Source organism: Oncorhynchus mykiss, chromosome 26 (genome assembly GCF_013265735.2).
Source record: "Oncorhynchus mykiss isolate Arlee chromosome 26, USDA_OmykA_1.1, whole genome shotgun sequence".
Classification (NCBI taxonomy): domain Eukaryota; kingdom Metazoa; phylum Chordata; class Actinopteri; order Salmoniformes; family Salmonidae; genus Oncorhynchus; species Oncorhynchus mykiss.
In genome coordinates this window covers 10,306,709-10,327,835 of record NC_048590.1, presented here as the reverse complement: position 1 = coordinate 10,327,835, position 21,127 = coordinate 10,306,709, and the positions used below count along the sequence as shown (strand labels likewise).

General features: G+C 39.0%; 1 protein-coding gene across 2 annotated transcripts in view; it reads left to right on the top strand.

Annotated features, from left to right (window-relative positions):
* Positions 1–20,539, top strand: part of syt14a (synaptotagmin XIVa) — a 133,495-nt gene extending 112,956 nt beyond the window's left edge. For both annotated transcript variants that reach the window (XM_021585679.2, XM_021585678.2), the window contains exon 9: positions 19,536–20,539. In XM_021585679.2, the coding sequence (XP_021441354.1) occupies positions 19,536–19,849 (314 nt within the window). In that variant the 3' untranslated portion in view covers positions 19,850–20,539. The remainder of the gene's footprint in view (positions 1–19,535) is intronic.
* Positions 20,540–21,127: the final 588 nt, after the last annotated feature.

Genomic DNA, 21,127 nt, shown 5'->3' with positions numbered 1-21,127 from the left:
ATTATATTGAGCCAAAAATGTGACAGTAGCGTACAAATAGATAAATAAAACTCAATAAAATAAATTAACATTAAACTGATTTCAATATCCTTCAAATACACTGAGTAAACCAAACATTAACGAACACCTTCCTAATATTCAGTTAAAAATCCTTTAACCTGTCTCTTCCCCTTTCATCTACACTCATTGAAGTGAATTTAACCAGAGACATCAATAAGGGACCATAGCTTTCACCTGGATTCACCTGGCTACATACAATGCATTCGGGAAAGTATTTAGACCCCTTGACCTTTTCCACATTTTGTTACGTTACAGCTTTATTCTAAAATATTTTTTCCTCATCAATCTACACCACAAGGATGGTGCCAGGTTTCCTCCATTCAGACCAAAGTTTCAATCTTGATTTCATCAGACCAGAGGATCTTGTTTCTCATGGTCTAAGAGTCCTCTAAGAGTCCTTTAGGTACCTTTTGGGCAGTCATGTGTCTTTTACCGAGGAGTGGCTTCCGTCTGGCCACTCTACCATAAAGGCCTGATTGGTGGAGTGCTGCAGAGATGGTTGTCCTTCTGGAAGTTTCTCCAATCTCCACAGAAGAACTCTGGAGCTCTGTCAGAGTGACCATTGGGTTCTTGGTCACCTCCATGACCAAGGCCCTTCTTCCCCGATTGCTCAGTTTGGCCAGGCGGCCAGCTCTAGTTAGAGTCTTGTTGGTTCCAAACTTCTTCCATTTAAGAATGATGGAGTCTACTGTGTTCTTGGGACCTTCAATGCTGCAGAAATGTGTTGGTACTCTTTCCCAGATCTGTGCCTCGACATAATCCTGTCTTGGAGCTCTAAGGACAATTCCTTCAATCTCATGGCTTGTTTTTGCTCTGACATGCACTGTCAACTGTGAGACCTTTTATAGACAGGTGTGTGCCTTTCCGAATCATGCACAATCAATTGAATTTACCACAGGTGGACCCAAATCAAGTTGTAGAAACATCTCAATGATGATCAATGAAAACAGGATGCACCTGAGCTCAATTTTGAGTCTCATAGCAAAGGGTCTGAATACTTATTTAAATAATGTATTTCTTATTTTATATGTAATAAATGTACAAACATTTCTAAAAACCTGTTTTTGCTTTGTCAGTATGTGGTATTGTGTGTAGATTGCTGAGAATTTGTATTTAATTTGATCGATTTTCGAATAAGGCTGGAACGTAACAAAATGTGGAGAAGTCAAGGAAAGAGCAGATGTCCTTAATGTTTTGGATATTCGGTCTATGTATTTATCTTTTAATACACTCATCTCAGTTTTGTTTTGAAGCATCTTCACTTGTTAGGCAAAGAATGGGCAAGTTTGTAGCTAGTTTTCCATATATTCTAAAATCTGCATATTTTGTGTTTCCACCAAACAAACTTGTTGCAGATAAAAATCAGTGCGTGATGAGGTAGTGCACACAAAATGTACATTTTCGCCTACGTTTAAATATCCCGCAAAAAAAATTTAGTTTCAAAGTGTTTCAATCACATTTTCATCTCTACCGCTAGTTTTGTTACAAAAATTGTTGCGTTAAATAATAAATGTGCCTACATCGTCTTGGCATGTGTGCTCTAGCCAACAGCTCACAGGTGTTTTATATGGTATGACTTTCCTTGCACAAAAACTGTGGATGCTAATGTATTACTGTAACATTCGTTCTGAAGTTATCAGCAGTCACAGAAAGACAAACATTTAGATTTTGTGTTTAGCGGAGATCTTGTGTGTAAAGGAAGGGCAAAAACGCATCTAACGACTTACTTAGCTATTTTAAGAGTGGTCTGAGGCAGTTGTTAAGTAACAAGCATTTTGAAGAGCAACTTTAGTAACGTTGGTGTTATAGTGTGGACGCTATATACAGTGCCTTGCGAAAGTATTCGGCCCCCTTGAACTTTGCAACCTTTTGCCACATTTCAGGCTTCAAACATAAAGATATAAAACTGTATTTTTTTGTGAAGAATCAACAACAAGTGGGACACAATCATGAAGTGGAACGACATTTATTGGATATTTCAAACTTTTTTAACAAATCAAAAACTGAAAAATATTCAGCCCCCTTAAGTTAATACTTTGTAGCGCCACCTTTTGCTGTGATTACAGCTGTAAGTCGCTTGGGGTATGTCTCTATCCGTTTTGCACATCGAGAGACTGAAATTTTTTCCCATTCCTCCTTGCAAAACAGCTCGAGCTCAGTGAGGTTGGATGGAGAGCATTTGTGAACAGCAGTTTTCAGTTCTTTCCACAGATTCTCGATTGGATTCAGGTCTGGACTTTGACTTGGCCATTCTAACACCTGGATATGTTTATTTTTGAACCATTCCATTGTAGATTTTGCTTTATGTTTTGGATCATTGTCTTGTTGGAAGACAAATCTCCGTCCCAGTCTCAGGTCTTTTGCAGACTCCATCAGGTTTTCTTCCAGAATGGTCCTGTATTTGGCTCCATCCATCTTCCCATCAATTTTAACCATCTTCCCTGTCCCTGCTGAAGAAAAGCAGGCCCAAACCATGATGCTGCCACCACCATGTTTGACAGTGGAGATGGTGTGTTCAGGGTGATGAGCTGTGTTGCTTTTACGCCAAACATAACGTTTTGCATTGTTACCAAAAAAGTTCAATTTTGGTTTCATCTGACCAGAGCACCTTCTTCCACATGTTTGGTGTGTCTCCCAGGTGGCTTGTGGCAAACTTTAAACAACACTTTTTATGGATATCTTTAAGAAATGTCTTTCTTCTTGCCACTCTTCCATAAAGGCCAGATTTGTGCAATATATGACTGATTGTTGTCCTATGGACAGAGTCTCCCACCTCAGCTGTAGATCTCTGCAGTTCATCCAGAGTGATCATGGGCCTCTTGGCTGCATCTCTGATCAGTCTTCTCCTTGTATGAGCTGAAAGTTTAGAGGGACGGCCAGGTCTTGGTAGATTTGCAGTGGTCTGATACTCCTTCCATTTCAATATTATCGCTTGCACAGTGCTCCTTGGGATGTTTAAAGCTTGGGAAATCTTTTTGTATCCAAATCCGGCTTTAAACTTCTTCACAACAGTATCTCGGACCTGCCTGGTGTGTTTCTTGTTCTTCATGATGCTCTCTGCGCTTTTAACGGACCTCTGAGACTATCACAGTGCAGGTGCATTTATACGGAGACTTGATTACACACAGGTGGATTGTATTTATCATCATTAGTCATTTAGGTCAACATTGGATCATTCAGAGATCCTCACTGAACTTCTGGAGAGAGTTTGCTGCACTGAAAGTAAAGGGGCTGAATAATTTTGCACGCCCAATTATTCAGTTTTTGATTTGTTAAAAAAGTTTGAAATATCCAATAAATGTCGTTCCACTTCATGATTGTGTCTCACTTGTTGTTGATATTCTTCACAAAAAAATACAGTTTTATATCTTTATGTTTGAAGCCTGAAATGTGGCAAAAGGTCGCAAAGTTCAAGGGGGCCGAATACTTTCGCAAGGCACTGTAAATAATTCCTACTGAATAGGGGGTGTACTTAACTGCAGTATAGTATTATTACTATCAAATCAAATTAAATGTTATTAGTCACATGCTCCAAATGCAATAGGTAGCCTTAGGTATAGGTATATAGGTATACCTTACAGTGAAATGCTTACTTAAAAGCCCCTAACCAAGAATGCTATTTAAAAAATATGAATAAGAGTAAGATATAAAAGTAACAAGTAGTTAAAGAACAACAGTAAAATAACAATAGCAAGACTATATATAGGGGGTACTGGTACAGAGTCAATGTGCTGGGGCACCGGATAGTCGAGGTAAAAATTACTATTCATGGGAGTATGGTTATTATGGACATTGGTGGTGACCTTTATATGCCTGTGATGTCATCACCCAGATTTGGCACAGCATTAATGGGACTCTACCTCATGTTGAGTTGCGAATATCGCACTCCTGTTTTCTACCGTTTGTACATGGCTGTACCCCTTATTTTTGAAGTTTACAAGTAAAGGCATTAAACATTGAAACGGGAGTGGATAATAATCCTTGTAAAGTTACCGCAGATGGTTTTAGGAAACAGCTCGAAGAGTTAACGATGCTCCTACCAAGGTTCTAACGATGAACATAGCCTTAAGATGCTTTTGGGAAGTCGGGCCCAGGGCATTTCGATTGACAAAAATGTAACTTAAAAAATACATACGGATTTAAAGCTTTTCTTTATGGATCATGCCTTTCCCTTAACACCAGGAAGCAGAGTGTACAGCCAACCGTCCTGCCAGTTCTCAACTATGGTGACACCATCTATCAGAATGCAGCAGCCACTACTCTAAAACCCTTAGATGCGCTCTTCACTTTATCACAAGTGACAGGTTTACATGTTTAGTACACATTCTTGCATCCTGTATCAGAAGATCACTTCATGAATCCATTTTTGTTTATAAAGCTCTGCTGCACATGCTTCCAGCTTATCTTGCCTCACTTTTAAGGTATAAAAATACAAGGCACCAAACCCGTTGACAGGGTTGATTAACTCTTGAAGTCCCACTAGTCTCCACGGAGCTAGGAAAAGTTTTGGAATGGCCTATAAGGCTCTTGATACCCTGGTGCCTCTACAGCAGTTTTAGGACTCTGGTGATGAATGTGTTAAATGAGAGTTGTAATTGTTTTGATTGAGTATAAAAATGTGTATGTATTGTTGAAATTGTGGTGCTGAATTTGCAAATTGTTGTTTTAATTTGTATTTTATTGGAAATATCCATTGATATTGTTGAATTGTTGTCTTCAGGGCACAATTGTAAATGAGACCCTGGTCTCAATGGGTTCCACTGAATAAATAAAGGTTAAATAAAATAATGCAGTTGATTCCCACCCATTCTACTAGATGAAAAGACAAAATTAGTAAAGACATTCTGGCATTTAAAGCATACAACATTTTGAAAATGTTACTTAGTACCCAAAATGCCTACTATTTAGAACCCAAGGGGTATTCGAACAAAACCAATATCCCTGCCTTCGCATTCAGGGTAAACGCTGTTTTTGAAGAACATACGGTATAAGTTATAGTTCTTTTTGATTCATGTCAAAAAGAATGAACTTGAGTTTGACAATAATATTACCTACATCTCAGGTTAGTGTGTCTTGGGTCACATCCATCAAATTCCTTGCAAGATCATGTCATCGAGGGACCCCCCCCCACCTCTGAAAATTGACATTTCCTATTGTTTTATTATTATTATTCCACAATTGAAAATATTTAGTTAATGTATCTCTTAAATTTCAGGAAATTATCAAATATGTAGGCCGTATGAAGTTGTCTGAGCACTACCTTGCTGCAAACTTTCCCCCCTGTTTTTACCCCCTTTACCCTTCATCTCCCTTCCAACTCCCCAAAATGACCAGAGGCTCCAGCAAGTTTGTGTGATACTGATGACCTTCTGACCCTGTTTCTCTCTCCTGCTGTTGTTTGTGTTCCCACTTTTTCTCTCTTTGTTTTGTCTGCTCCTGAACTCTCTCACGCCAACTATTGACATCTTGGTCCATTGTTTCTCTTACTGCTTACCAACCCTTGTTGTCAGATGGGCTGTTCTGTTGCCTAAAACACTTGATAGGTGGCCAGGTTTATATTATCAGAGGTGAGTCTCTTTGGCTAACAGACTGAGGTGTCTGCCAGCTCCCAACTATCAGTGTTGGACACTGTCTATCTGTCTTTCTTTAGTTTTCTTTCTTTCGTACTTTCTCTCTCTCTCTCTCTCTCTCTCTCTCTCTCTCTCTCTCTCTCTCTCTCTCTCTCTCTCTCTCGCTCTCTCTCTCTCTCTCGCTCTCTCTCTCTCGCTCTCTCTCTCTCTCTCTCTCTCTCTCTCTCTCTCTCTCTCTCTCCACTGAGATGTAAGTTGACTAGAAAGTTGCAATGTATTCTCATGGATGTAGGTTGTCAGGCTGCCAATAAAATATATACAATTTCAATGTCAATTCTTAGTGAATAATTCTGATTTGACATTATTCTAAGATGAGAAAACGTACCAAAAAACCTACAGCTCACCATTATATTATATGTCACACAAACGATAAAGATCACTGACTAGGACCAGATATAGGCAATACTTGGCCTTAATTTGTTAACCTTATCATACTGCATATAACGCGGCAGGTAGCCTAGCGGTTAAGAATGTTGGGCCAGTAACTGAAAGGGCGCTGGTTTGAATCGCCAAGCCAACTAGGTGAAAAATCTGTCAATGTGCCCTTGAGCTAGTCACTTAACCCTAATTGCTCCTGTAAGTGGCTCTGGATAAGAGCATCTGCTCAATGACTAAAATGTAAAAATGACTCATCCATGAAGAACATTGGGTAGCACTTTATAATAACTCCATGTAATAAAGCATTTATTATGGATTTGTAAATTGTTTATTCATAATTTATTAATCATTACTCCATTCATAAGATTTAATTTAGGTCCTTGTAAACTATTTAATAATCATTAGTTAAGTGTTGTTGCATGGCCTCATCTAAAGTGTGGGCTATTTATACTTTATAAGTACTTTATAAATGTTTTGAGTGACCAGTGTAATTTCTCACAAAAAGAGGGACATGCCCCTTAAGGTCTCCAAATAGCCGAGAACAGTGGAGAGCAACATACGGGAGAGGTTTGAGTAAAAACTTTATTTGGGGGGGTTGGGTGATTATTTTGGGTTAGCAAAACACTACAGGCCACTCTTGAACGTCTAACACTAGATATAAAGTATGTAGAAATTATAATGGACCCGTATGTTTTCAAGTAACTGCCTTTTTTTCTATGCCGCAAATTGATTTTGACTAAGAAATTGGTCGCAAAAAAAATGGCCCTCCTTTGAATTTGGAAATCCCAATGTGGCCATCAAGCCAAAATCATTGCCCACCCCTTGGCCTAGAACATATCATTGGTAAAAGAATAAGCACACAACACTGCATGTTAAAAGAAATATAGCAACAATTTTATATATCAACAACACTCAAAACATTTATAAAGTATGTATAACGTATAAAAGCCCAAAATTAAGATGAGGCCACATAAAAATACTTAAAAGGTTGAGTAAATTAGAATTTTATCCGCAAATGTAGCAACATCTCAATTTTACGGTGACTTGCAAAAGTATTCAGACCCCTTGTAGGTGGTGGGACTTGGCAAGCTATATGCTTTGGTTTTCGAGATGATCGATCTCCGTCTTTTTTTGGAAATGTAAATTCTTGCAATTTGTTTCAAAATATTTATTATTTATTAGTCTGCCAGTTGGACAGGCAAACACCGTAGAGTACTAAACTGTGAACCAATCAAAACTCTGTACTATATATGGTACTATCTCTGCTGATCACGTCTGCCAATCACATTATCTGTATCTAAGGTACAGTAGTAGACACTGCAACCTTAATAATATAGCTAGCTTACTAGTTAGCTAGCTAGTTACATCAAGTAGAACTGTTGCTTGCTAGCAGGAGCAGATAGCTTTATCACTAGCTAGCATGTCATTCCGGAAAAAAGGAACATTTTAGCTAACAGTTTATTTCAAGTAATAATTTAAGACTACAAAAATCTATAGTGTCTATAGTGTAAATATAATGCAGTCGTCAAGGCAGGACCCATTTCATTCATACTGACAAATAAAAAATGCCACATTATTATCCTTGTCAATAGTTAGAGTCAGAGGATTACAGAGCACCCTGCCTCAGACTGTCAGGATGTTCATTTTCTAGCTCACAAACATTCCTTTGCTGTGATGATTTAGTTTATTCATTCTTTTATTTTTGTCTCACATGAAACAATATGTTGGAACATTCCTGCTGGGACTTGCTTCCATTAAGCCACAGGCTCGCAGTCAGCGTTCCAATTCATCCCAAAGGTGTTTGATGGGTTTGAGATCAGGGCTCTGTGCAATTTTTGTATGGACCTCACTTTGTGCACAGTGGCATTGTCATGCTGAAACAGGAAAGGTCCTTCCTCGAACTGTTGCCACAAAGTTGGAAGCACAGAATCATCTAGAATGTCTTTGTATGCAGTAGCATTAAGATTTCCCTTCACTGGAACTAAGGGACTGAGCCCGAACCATGAAAAACAGCCCCAGACCATTATTCCTACTTCACCAAACTTTACAGTTAACACTATGCACTGGGGCAGGTAGCGTTCTCCTGGCATCCACCAAAACCAGATTCATCCATTGGACAGCCAGATGGTGAAGCGTGATTCGTCACTCCAGAGAACGCATTTCCACTATTCCAGAGTCCAATGACGGCGAGCTTTACACCACTCCAGTCAACGCTTGGCATTGTGCATTGGTGATCTTAGGCTTGTGTGCTGCTGCTCGGCCATGGAAACCCATTTCATGGAGCTCCCGACGAACAGTTATTGTGCTCACGTTGCTTCCAGAGGCCGTTTGGAACTCAGAGTGAGTTTTGCAACTGAGGACAGACGATTTTTACTCACTACTCGTTTCAGAACTGCGGTCCCGTTCCGTGAGTTTGTGTGGCCTACCATTTCGTGGCTGAGATGTTGTTGCTCTTGCAGAGATGGTTGTCCTTCTGGAAGGTTCTCCCATCTCCACAGAGGGACTCTGGAGCTCGGCCCTTCTTCCACAATTACTCAGTTTGACCGGGTGGCAAGCTCTAAGAAGAGTCTTGGTGGTTCTAAACTTCAATTTAAGAATGCTGGAGGCCCCTGTAATGGCCGTTGGTGGAAGAAGGTGAGGACCAAGGTGCAGCGTGGTACGTGTTCGTCATTTTAATGGTAAAGCTGAACAATATACAACAAGCAACAAAAGAACAACTGAAACAGCTCCGTCAGGTGCGAAACACACTAAACAGAAAATAACTACCCACACCACACAGGTGGGAAAGGCTACCTAAGTATGGTTCTCATTCAGAGACAACGATAGACAGCTGTGCCTCGTCACAGTCCTGTCTCGGAGCTCTACAGACAATTGCTTCAACCTCATGGCTTGGTTTAAAGGGTCTGAATACATTGTTTTTATTTTTAATACATTTGCAAAGATGTCTAAAAACTTGTTTTCGCTTTGTCATTATTGGGTATTGTTGGTAGATTGATGAGGATTATTTTTTATTTAATACATTTTAGAATAAGGAATAAGGCTGTAACACAACAAAATGGTGAAAAAGGGAAGGGGTCTGAATACTTTCCAAATGCACTGTATGCAGCTGTCATTTTTAAACATCCATTCTAGCATACATGACACACACACACATCTACGTGCTTTTATATTGATTTCTATGCAAAGTGTATGATTGAATAGGGGGCTCCTGAGTGGTGCAGTGGTCTAAGGCACTGCGTCTCAGTGCTAGAAGCATCGCTACAGAGCCCGGTTTGATTCCAGGCTGTATCACAACCGGTTCACAATTGGGCGGTTCACAATTGACCCAGAATTTTCCGGGTTTGGCCGGGGTAGGCCATCATTGTAAATAATTTGTTTGTTCTTAACTGACTTAACTGGTTAAATAAAATAATGTTTCTTTAAACCTACAGCTACAGAGAGTTATGATTGGTTCTAGGTATAGCAGTTGATTGGTTCCAAGGTTAGCAGTTTTTGAATTTTGCCTGAGCAGATAGTGTTGAAATATACTTTTTATGAGAAAATGTGCAAGAATTGAAGGTGCCAACACATTTTTTGTCATCATAAGAATGTTTTGCTGTCATATAAAGAAACTCTGCTCCTCCCTCAACAAGGATCGATCAACTTCACGTTTTCGGCTTCGGCCGACCATCTATTGGATTTCTTCACATTTTATTGTGTTACAAAGTGAGATTAAGATTAATTTAATTGTATTTTTGGGGAAGAAAAATTGGAACTATATTTATATATATATATATATATATATATATATATATATATATATATATATATATATATATATATATATATATATATACACAGTTGAAGTCGGAAGTCATTTAGGTTGTAGTCATTAAAACTCGTTATTCAACCACTCAACAAATTGCATGACACAAGTAATTTTTTCAAAAATTGTTTACAGACAGATTATTTTACTTGTAATTCACTGTATCACAATTCCAGTGTGTCAGAAGCTTACTTACACTAAGTTGACTGTGCTTTTAAACAGCTTGGAAAATTCCAGAAAATGATGTCATGGCTTAAGAAGCTTCTGATAGGCTAATTGACATCATTTGAGTCAATTGGAGGTGTACCTGTGGATGTATTTCAAGGCCTACCTTCGAACTCAGTGCCTCTGTGCTTGACATCATGGGAAAATCAAAAGAAATCAGTCAAGACCTAAATTATAGACCTCCACAAGTCTGTTTCATCCCTGGGAGTAATTTTTAAATGCCTGAAGGTACCACGTTCATCTGTACAAACAATAGTAAGCAAGTATAAACACCATGGACCACGCAGCTGTCAGGAAGGAGATGCGTTCTGTCTCCTAGAGATGGACATACTTTGGTGCGAAATGTGCAAATCAATCCCAGAACAACAGCAAAGGACCTTGTGAAGATGCTGGCGGAAACAGGTACAAAAGTATCTATATCCACAGTGAAAGGAGTCTTATGTCGACATAACCTGATAGGCCGCTCAGCAAGGAAGAAGACACTGCTCCAAAACCACCATAAAAAAGCCAGACTACTGTTTGCAACTGCACATGGGGACAAAGATCGTACTTTTTGGAAAAATTTCCTCTGGTCTGATGAAACAAAAATAGAACTGTTTGGCCATAATGACCATCATTATGTTTGGAGGAAAAAGGTGGACAACTGTGAAGCACGGGGGTGGCAGTATCATGTTGTGGGGGTGCTTTGCTGCAGGAGGGACTGGTGTACTTCCCAAAATAGATGGCATCAGGGATCATGAGTGAGGAAAATTACGTGGATATATTGAAGCAACATCTCAAGACATCAGTCAGGAAGTTAAAGCTTGGTCGCAAATGGGTCTCCCAAATGGACAATGACCCCAAGCATACTTCCAAAGTTGTGGCAAAATGACTTAAGGACAACAAAGTCGAGGTACTGGATTGGCCATCACAAAGCCTCAATCTCAATCCTATAGAAAATGTGTGGGCAGAACTGAAAAAGCCTGTGCGAGCAAGGAGGCCTACATACCTGACTTAGTTACACCAGCTCTGTCAGGAGGAATGGGCCAAAATTCACCCAACTTATTGTGGGAAGCTTGTGAAAGGCTACCCGAAACGTTTCACCCAATTTAAACCATTTAAAGGCAATGCTACTAAATACGAATTGAGTGTATGTAAACTTCTGACCCACTGGGAATGTTATGAAAGAAATTAAAGCTGAAATAAATAATTATCTCTACTATTATTCTGACATTTCACATTCTTCAAATAACGTGGTGATTTTAACTGACCTAACACAGGGAATTGTTACTAGGATTAAATGTCAGGAATTGTGAAAAACTGAGTTTAAATGTATTTGGCTAAGGTGTATGTAAACTTCTGACTTCAACTGTGTATATATATATATATATATAAAATGAAATAACTAAAATATAGTCGTTGCATAATTATTCAGCTCCCTGAGTCAACACATGTTAGAAACCCCTTTGGCATCGATTACAGCTGTGAGTCCTCTTGGATAAGTCTGTAGGACATTTGCACACCTGGATTGTAAAATATAATTTAAACAACTATTCAAGCTCTGTCAAGATGTTGGTGATCATGGCTAGACAGCAAAGTCTTGCGACAGATTTTCAAGGAGATTTAAGTTAAGACTTAAATCCACTCAGGAACATTCACGGTGTCCTTGGTACTCCAGTGTAGATTTGGCCTTGTGTTGTAGGTTATTGTCCTGCTGAAAGGTTCCTCTAGTATTTTGACTGTGCTTAGCACAATTACGTTTATTTTTATCCTAAAAATCTCCCTAGTGTTTGCCCATGTCAAGCGTACCCATACCGGGATGCATGCTTGAAAATAAGGAGGCAGTTATTCAGTGATGTGTTCTTTTGGATTCGCCACAAACATAAGGCTTTGCATTTAGGCAAAAAGTGTATTCCTTTGCTGTGTTTTTATCTAATATTACTTTAATGCCTTGATGCATGTTTTGGATATGTTTTTTCTGTATATTTGTATTCTTCTTTTCACTCTCATTTAGGTCATTATTGTGGAGTCACTAGAATGTTATTGATCCATCCTCTGTTTTCTCCCATTACAGCCATTGAACTCTGTAGCTGTTTTAAAATCACCAATGGCCTCATGATAACATCCCTGAGCAGTTTAATTCCTGATCTGAAGATCAGTTCAGAAGGACACTGTATATTTTATGTGTCTGGGTGGTTTAATACATAATCCACATCAGAATTAACTTGACCATGATTAAAGAGATATTCATTGTCTAATTTAGTTATTTTTACCCATCTACCAATCACTGCCTTTCTTTATGAGGCTTTCAAAAAGCTTCCTGGTCTTTGTAGTTAAATATGTGCTTGGTATTAAATACCTGACGGACAGAGAACAGAGAAAGGTTTAGTCACTCAAAATCATGTCAACCCCTATTATTTCACACATAGTGAGTCCATATAACTTATTATGTGATTTTGTTAAGCCAAACTTTACTCCTGAACTATGCTTGCCAAGACAAAGGGGCTGAATACTTATGCAACAACTATTTTCACATTTGTATAGAAAAATATATATATACAGTACCAGTCAATAGTTTGGAAACACCTACTCATTCCAGAGTTTTTCTTTATTTTCACTATGTTCTACATTGTAGAATAGTAGTGAAGACATATAACACATACATAATCATGTAGTAACCAAGAAAGTGTTAAACAAATAAAACAAATATTTTATATTTGAGATTATTCAAAGTAGCCAGCCTTTGCCTTGATGACAGCTTTGCACACTCTTGGCAATCTCTCAACCAGCTTCATGAGGCAGTCACCTGTAATGCATTTTAATTTACAGGTGGGCCTACATTTGTGGAATTTCTTTCCTTCTCAATGCCTTTGAGCCAGTAATTTGTGTTGTGACAAGGTAGGGGTGGTATACAGAAGACAGCACTATTTGGTAAAAGTCCAGGTCCATATTATGGCAAGAACAAAGAGAAACAACAGTTCATCATTACCTTAAGACATAAAGGTCAGTCAAGGTGCAAAATTTCAAGAACTTTGAAAGTTTCTTCAAGTGCAGTCGCAAAACCATCAAGTGCTATGATGTAACTGGCTCTCATGAGGACCACCACAGGAAAGGAAGACCCAGAGTTACCTCTGGTGCAGAGGACAAGTTCATTAGAGTTACCACCCTCAGAAATTGCAGCCCAAATAAATAAAAGTAACAGACACATCTCAACATCAACTGTTTAGAGGAGACTGCTTGAATCAGGTCGAATTGCCGCAAAGAAACCACAACTAAAGGACACCAATAAAAATAAGAGACTTGCTTGGGCCACGAAACATGAGAAATGGACATTAGACCGGTGGATATCTCTCCTTTGGTCTGATGAGTCCAAATTTGAGATTTTTGGTTCCAACCACCGTTGGAACTGTGAGACGCAGAGTAGGTGAACAGATTATCTCTGCATGTGTAGTTTCCACAGTGAAGCATGGATGAGGTGTGGAGGTGCTTTGCTGGTGACACTGTCTGTGATTTATTTAGAATTCAAGGCAAACTTAACCAGCATGGCTACCACAGGATTCTGCAGTGATACGTCAATCCCATCTGGTTTGTGCTTTGTGGGACTATCATTTGTTTTTCAACAGGACAAAGACCCAACACACCTCCAGGCTGTGTAAGGGCTATTTGACCAAGAAGAAGAGTGATGGAGTGCTGCATCAGATAACCTTTCCTCCACAAGCACACGATCTCAACACAATTGAGATGATTTGGGATAAGTTGGACTGCAGAGTGAAGGAAAAGCATCCAACAAGTGCTCAGCATATGTGGGAACTCCTTCAAGACTGTCGGAAAAGCATTCCAGGTGAAGCTGGTTGAGAGAATGTCAAGAGTGTGCAAAGCTGTCATCATGGCAAAGGGTGGCTACTTTGAAGAATCTCAAACATACAAAAATATTTTGATTTGTTTAACACTTTTTGGGGTTACTACATACATACATATGTGTTATTTCATAGTTTTGATGTCTTCACTATTATTCTACAATGTAGAAAATAGTAAAAATAAAGAAAAACCCTTGATTGAGTAGGTGTCAACTTTTGACTGGTACTGTACATAAATTAATTTTTGCAAATAAAAAACAGAAATACCTTATTTAGGTAAGTATTCAGACCCTTTACTATGAGACTCGAAATTGAGCTCAGGTGCATCCTGTTTCCATTGATCATCTTTGAGATGATTTGTAAATGCACATACCTGTCTATATAAGGTCCCACAGCTGACAGTGCATGTCAGAGCCAAAACCAAGGGAATTGTCCTTAGAGCACCGAGACAGGATTGTGTCAAGGCACAGATCTGGGGAAGGGTAGCAAAAGATTTCTGAAACATTGATGGTCCCCAAGAAGACAGTGGCCTCCATCATTCTTAAATGGAAGAAGTTTGGAACCACCAAGACTCTACTTAGAACTGGCCCCTAGCCAAACTAAGCAATCGGGGGAGAAGGGCCTTGGTCAGGGAGGTGACCAAGAACCCTATTGTCACTCTGACAGAGCTTCAGAGTTCCTTTGTAGAGATTTCCAATTGGAAAACCATCCCTGCAGCACTCCACCAATCAGGACTCTATGGTAGAGTGGCCAGACTGAAGCCACTCCTCAGTAAAAGGCACATGACAGCCCGCTTGGAGTTTGCAAAAAAGGCCCCAAAAGGACTCAGACCATGAGAAACAAGATTCTCTGGTTTGATGAAACCAAGATTGAAGTCTTTGCCCTGAATGCCAAGTGTCACGTCTGGAGGAAACCTGGCACCATCCCTAATGTGTTTTTCAGCGGCAGGGACTGGGAGACTGGTCAGGATTGAGGAAAAGATTAACGGAGTAAATTACAGAGATTCTTAATGGAAAACCTGCTCCAGAGCGCTCAAGACCTCAGACTGGGGTGAATGTTTGCCTTCCAACAGGACAACGACCCTAAGCACACAGCCAAGACAACGCAGGAGTGGCTTCGGGACAAATCTGACTGTCCTTTAGTGGCCCAGCCAGAGCCTGGACATGAACCCAATCGAACATCTCTGTAGAGACCTGAAAATAGCTGTGCAGCGACGCTCCCCATTCAACCTGACAGAGCTTGAGAGGATCTGCAGTGAATAATGTGAAAAATTCTCCAAATACAAGTGTGCCAAGCTTGTAGCTTCATATCCAAAAAGACTCTAGGCTATAATCGCTGCCAAAGGTGCTTCAACAAAGTACTGAGTAAAGTGTCTGAATACTTATGTGAAGAAAAACCTGTTTTTTTCTTTGTCATTGGGGTATTGTGTGTAGATTGATGAAGACTAAAGCAATTGAATCAATTTTAGAATAAGGCTGTAACGTAACAAAATGTGGAAAAAGTCAAGGGGTATGAATACTTTCCGAATACGATGTACGTTTGTTCTATGAAACTAAATAAATACTGCTCTCTGACGCACAAAACTTCTTTGCTTGATTCATGATAGTGTGGTTAAACAAAGCAAGGAAAGTGAACTTCAAAACATTTTGTAGTTTTTATTGGAATTTGCAGCTGTTGTTGGTGAGTAATGAATCTGCTAGATTTAGTGCACTAATGAGTAGTAAATGGTTTGTAGGGACCTATATTAAATATCTTATTAATTTTCTTATGAATCATTATTCAATATTTTAAAAGTTGTTTCTAAATGTGTGAATAACTATGTTACTAACATTTACAAATGTGGGAGTAATGATACATAAATGAGGAATAAACTATTTACTAATCCATTATAAATGCTATTATTACGTGGAGTTATTATAAAGTGCTACCGAACATTGCTAATTCAAAGCTTTGAAGTGTGTGTGTGTGTGTGTGTGTGTGTGTGTGTGTGTTTCACTTACTCCCCATTCCTGGTTATTTTTCATGTATGTATTTCCCCGTCCAGCCTTGCTCCCTGCTTTTTTTCATTGTATGTGGGCTTGTGGGAATCATGATAGTTTGCTTCTCCATATTAAGAGTAATTCAGGCCAACTTTTTGCTTTTGGTGACTTTGGTGGCTTTTGGTGACAAACAATGCAGTCTTTTGGCACATATTCTACAGTCGGGTCCGGAGTTATTGACACCCTTGATAAAGATGAGCAATAATCACTGCATAAAATAAATAATTCAAGTACAGATCTATATTGTATGCTCCAAAAATTGGGAAATTATATTATTTTATACTAATATAATTACCCAGAGTAAATTATTTTGTTGAAATAATATTTTATTGTAAGTAAGATAAGACACTTCTACATTAATGTGGATGCTACCATGCTTATAGATAATACTGAATTAACTGTGAATAATGATGAGTATGGGTCGAAGATCATACCCCCAAGACATGCTAACCACTCACCATTACCAATAACAGAGGAGGTTAGCATGTCTTGGGGGTATGATCTTTGACCCTCTGTAAATGTCTCACTCATCATTATTCACGATTCATTCAGGGTTATTCGTTAACAGGGTAGCAGCCACATTAATGTAGAAGTGTCTCATTTATTTACAATAAAAGTGATTCCAAGATGACACAATATATTATTAAAACATTTTGTAATTTAGCAGACGATCTTAACCAGTGACTTACAATAATGATCGCATACATTTTCATACTTTTTTTTTGTACGATTATTATTATTGTTGTTGTATTATTTACCATTCATTTCTATTGGGCACGAAATAATCTGAACCACAACAAACTGCAATGCATCCAACAAAGTTTATAGTCACAAGCTTGATGTAGTCTAGGAAAAGGGGACCAAATACTAAGCTTTTGACTACTTATTTGTAATAAGTTTTAGGGGTGTCAATAATTTAGCCCCCAACCTTTTTTGAGAAAAAAAGTATTACTTGTTCAACAAGTAAGTAACAAGTTTCTCTGAGCAATTGTATTAGTATAAAATAATATATACTGAACAAAAACATGAATGCAACATGCTACAATTTCAAAGATTTTCCTGAGTTACAGTTCATATCAGGAAATCAGTCAATTAAAATACATGTATTTTCCCTTATCTATGGATATTACATGACTGGGAATACAGATATGCAGCTGTTGGTCAAAGATACCTTTAAAAAAAGGTATGGGCGTGGATCGGAACACCAGTCAGTATCTGGTGTGACCAACATCTGCCTCATGCAGCATGACATTTGCATAGAGTTGATCAGGCTGTTGATTGTGGCCTGTGAAATGTTGTCCCACTCATCTTCAATGGCTGTGTGAAGTTGCTGGATATTGACGGGAACTGGAACACGCTGTCATACATGTCGAACCAGAGCATCCCAAACATGCTCAATGGATGACATGTCTGGTGAATAGGCAGGCCATGGAAGAACTAGGACATTCAGTTTCCAGGAATGGTGTACAGATCCTTGCGGCATGTGGCGGTGCATTATCATGCTGAAACATAAGGTGATGGCAGTGGATGAATGGCGCGGTATCTGTTCATTCAAATTGCCATCAATAAAATGCAATTGTGTTCATTGTCCATAACTTATGACTGCCCATGCCATAACCCCACCACCACCATGGAACACTCTGTTCATAATGTTGACATCAGCAAATTGCTCGCGAACATGACACTATACATGTGATCTGTAGTTGTGAAGCCGGTTGGGCATACTGCCAAATTATCTAAAATGATGTTGAAGGCGGTTTATGGTTGAGAAATGAACAGAAAATTCACTGGCAACAGGTCTGGTGGACATTCCTGCAGTCAGCACGCCAGTTGCACACTCCCTCAAAACGGTGACATTGTGTTGTGTGACAAAACTGCACATTTTAGAGTGGCCTTTCATTGTCCTTTTATTTAAGATGCACCTCTAATGATCATGCTGTTTAATCAGGTTCTTGATATGCCACACCTGTCAGGTGGATGGATTATCTTGGCAAAGGAGAAAAGCTCACTAACAGGGATGAAAAAAAAAATTGTGCTTGAAATTTGCGAGAAATAAGCTTTTTGTGCGTATGGAACATTTCTGGGATCTTTTATTTCAGCTATTGAAACATGGGACCAACACATTACATGTTGCATTTCTATTTTTGTTCATTGTAATTTCCCAATTTTTTGGAGCATACAATGTAGCTCAGTATTTGAATTATTTATTTTATACAGTCATTATTGCTCATCTTTATCAAAGGTGTCAATTTGGGAACCCACTGTACTTCATAACAATTGTCTGTCTCTCCATACAATTTTGTTTTATTATAGTATTGTAACGTTATATTTTACAATATGTTACGAACAGCCATTTTAATTCTGGAGATTTGCGTAAATGCTTTCCCAGTGAAGTTAAAGCTTCTGAAAATCTATTGACAATAAAGCATCAGTCAACCAAAAGTAATTGTAATTGCTCTATTACATTCATTTGATGCTACAGTATATCGCTATTCACATGGGAATTTATTTGTGCGGTCAGCAGGTGTTCTGGGGAGTTTTTGTCTTCTGAATAATTGACTAAATTCAGATGTGATTGACTTTACAGAAATAGCAACATCTGGCTGGATACACTGACAAATCTAAAAGCTGTGAAGTCATGAATTATGTTTTGAATTTGTATGCAAAGTTGAGTACACAGGTAGTTGAGGATGGAAATGGCACATTAATCAGCTGTCACAACCCTTCTCATTCATTGACAATGGTACAAGAACTTCTCCACCACGACTGGCCTCTTAAGACACCAACAGTTTTACAGTTTAAGCCATTCTACAGCAAGCTAAAAAAAAAAAAAAAGTATATTTTGGTAGTGTCAAAGAGCGCAAGAGATCCCCTGAATTCAAGGCAAAGAGCTACAGTATAGGCCTTCAAAAGCAGATGGCACTGATCGTTATAAAAGCCCTGTCAATTCATGCCTTACCCACTCATTCACAGCAGTAGAAACATGGAACATTATGGAAAATGGTTATGACATGGCCAAAGGCGAAACATGATCAAAGCCTTTGTGATTGCTATGCTTGCCGCTGTTTCTTCCAATTTGGTTTGCAGCCTCGGATGTCATCAGTTGTTGTCTCAGGGTTTTTTGCCTGTAGATAAAATACTAAATAAAGTAAGTGATGACTATTCACTTTCTAATAGTTGGAGTTGAATCCCTACATTGTTTTTCTGGGAGGTAATTGAATAAGGAATGATCTAGGAATAACTTTAGTGATATGATTTAATACATGTTTTATGCTTCCGTAATTGCTTTCCCATGTTCAGTTTTGCATGTTGCCGTGCTGTAGCTTATCCATTTATTCTATTATGTACCCCCCCCCCCCCCCCCCCCCCCCATTTTTTTTCTTCATATTTGTCACCCCTCAAGAAATCTAACTCATTAATTTGAATAAAAAGTATGTAATGCTAGCATTTCCTAAAATGAACACAATTGTTATTTTTGGACTAGAAGCTGTATCTCAGCATTTGAGATATAGAATTGTTTTGTTTCTAGTCCTTAATCATTCTCCCCATTTCTTCCTCTTAGATACATATGTCAAGCTGACCTTATTGAACTCAATGGGCCAGGAGATGTCCAAGTGTAAGACGTCGATCTGCCATGGCCAGCCCAACCCTACATACAAGGAGACGTTTGTCTTCCAGGTTGCCCTCTTCCAGCTGTCAGACGTGACGCTCATCCTCTCCGTGTACAACAAGCGCAGCATGAAGCGCAAGGAGATGATCGGTTGGATCTCGCTAGGCCTCAACAGCTCTGGAGAGGAGGAACTCACTCACTGGACCCAGATGAAAGAGTCCAAAGGACAGCAGGTCTGCCGGTGGCACAGTCTGTTGGAATCATAGACCGACAGAATACAGGAGGAAGCAAAGGTGGCTGAGAAGAAGGAAGAGAGGGATGGGGAACAGAGGCACGGCTAAGCCCATAGGTGTCTCTGCTCAGGTGAAACATTCTTTATGTGGACTGGGTTGATGGGTTGGGCATGGTGGGTGGTGTTATGTGGTCTAGGCGATGGCAAATGACTTGACAGTGTTACTTAATATGCCAGATTTTTTAAATCGTCTTTGATTAGGTTGAACACTTAGGATGAACACTTGTCAAAGCTGATACGAAATTCCCTGCAGGGTCCTAGCATCTTGTCATGGTTGCAATACATTTACAATTTGACACATTGGGTGAAATATTTACAGTGCAAAATCTGTGCTGTAATTGAAAGAGATCATATTACTTCAAGTGCTTACTGCTCCATCTATTGTTTCCACATGTGTTTGGGAAGCAAAGATAGATACAGTATGTATTGCATATCTGCACTGTTTAATGCTAAACCTGGATGAATCATCGATTCTCTCACGTAATTGTACAATGAGAGGAATAGGAATACATTCTGTTTTGACAATAGCAGTGCTCTTTCGCATGTACTTACAGTGCATTCGGAAAGTATTCAGACCCCTTGACTTTTTTCACATTTTGTTACATTTACAACCTTATTCTAAAATAGATTTAATAAAAAATGTTCCTCATCAATCTATATACAATATTCCATAATGACAAAGCAAAAACAGGTTTTTAGAAATATTTGCAAATGTATTAAAAATAAAAAACAGAAATAACTACAACTTGATTGGAGTCCACCTGTGGTAAATTCTATTGATTGGACATGATTTGGAAAGGCACACACCTGCCTATAAAGGTCTCACAGTTGACAGTGCAAGTCAGAGCAAAAGCAAAGCCATAAGGTCCAAGGAATTGTCCATAGAGTTCCGAGACATGATTTTGTTGAGGCACAGATCTTGGGAAGGCTACCAAAAAATGTCTGCAGCATTGAAAGGTCCCCAAGAACACAATGGCATCCGTTCTTAAATGGAAGAACTTGAAATCACTAAGACTCTTCCTAGAGCTGGCCGCCCGGCCTAACTGAGCAATTGGTCAGAGAGGTGACCAAGAACCCGATGGTCACTCTGACAGAGCTCCAAAGTTCCTCTGTGGAGATGAAGGAACCTTCAAAAAGGACAACCATCTCTGCAGTACTCCACCAATCAGGCCTTTATGGTAGAGTGGCCAGACTGAAGCCACTCCTCAGTAAAAATGCACAATCCCCCTTGGAGTTTGCCATAAGACACCTG